This window comes from Gavialis gangeticus, unplaced genomic scaffold (assembly GCF_001723915.1).
Source record: "Gavialis gangeticus isolate Ggan-Ray unplaced genomic scaffold, GavGan_comp1, whole genome shotgun sequence".
Classification (NCBI taxonomy): domain Eukaryota; kingdom Metazoa; phylum Chordata; order Crocodylia; family Gavialidae; genus Gavialis; species Gavialis gangeticus.
Genome location: NW_017729031.1, coordinates 106610839 through 106611877, shown reverse-complemented (window position 1 = coordinate 106611877; position 1039 = coordinate 106610839). Strand labels below are relative to the sequence as shown.

Genomic DNA, 1039 nt, shown 5'->3' with positions numbered 1-1039 from the left:
GCTATGGCTACCCCAAAATTCATCTTAGCCCCCACGTGGAGCTACCCTTCCCAGCGCTGCTGCCTGCCTGATCCTGTGCATCTCCATGGCTGCACAGGACACAGCTGGGCAGCAGCTCTCTGCAAGTAAGTCTAATAGGGGTGGGCAAGGAGCTAGATGGAGCCACAGTCAGCTTGTGGCAGGGGGAGGAGGCAGGGGGCTCCGAGTGATTGAGAGTGGGGCAGGGGAGAGATCCTGTGAGGGAAAAGTGTGAGTCTGTGTGCGCACATGCACGTCTGTGTGTACGAAAAATTTGCTGGTGGTACTTAAGGCTGTATAATTTTAAATTGGTGGAATGCAATCTGTCAGAGTTTGGGAAATGTTGTGTTAAACTTTAAGCATTATGTGTGGCCCCAGTGACTTTAAGAACTCACATCTTTGCAGAATGAAATCCTTAAATACAAAAATATATGTATGTACATATTATCAAGGTACTCTGAAGCAAGAGCCATAAAGTCCTTTAGATGCTCTTACTTTGTCCTTTTTCGATGTTTACGGGTCCCCATTTCATCAGCTGCTTGGGGATCCATGCCATTTCCATTCTGAAACAAGGATGTGCTTGGTGCATTATGCTGGATGAAAGACGTCTCAGAATCTAAATATGTAAAATAAACCATAAGAAATAATCTGCAAACTCTTATAGAATAAGAAATATATACACTAAACATCTGAATAACTACTATGCAAATGCCATTGGCAAAAAAAAAAAAATTGACATTGGATCATTCATAATCTACCACTTCCCAAATTTGATGTTTTCTTTGCTTCTGTCAGATGCGTGACCTAGCAATTGGGAAGCTTTTCTGAGAGCAGACTGGAATGGCTTGGCTCAGGTCTAAGACAGACCAGCACTAGGTCCCAGCCACCACCCCAGCTTTTCCTGCTGCCACTTCTGCCCCCTACCCAGCTACAGTGTAGCATGGTAAAGCTCCTCACCAATAAACGACGTCAAAGCCTTAGCTCAGATCAGGTCAGCTCTGTTGGCTGCATGCGAGAATCC

General features: G+C 45.1%; 1 protein-coding gene across 1 annotated transcript in view; it reads right to left on the bottom strand.

Moving 5' to 3' along the window:
• TMEM237 (transmembrane protein 237) overlaps positions 1-1039 on the bottom strand; it is a 76787-nt gene that overhangs the window by 30839 nt on the left and 44909 nt on the right. The window contains exon 6 of the mRNA XM_019523515.1: positions 514-634. Within this exon, the coding sequence (XP_019379060.1) occupies positions 514-634 (121 nt within the window). The remainder of the gene's footprint in view (positions 1-513; positions 635-1039) is intronic.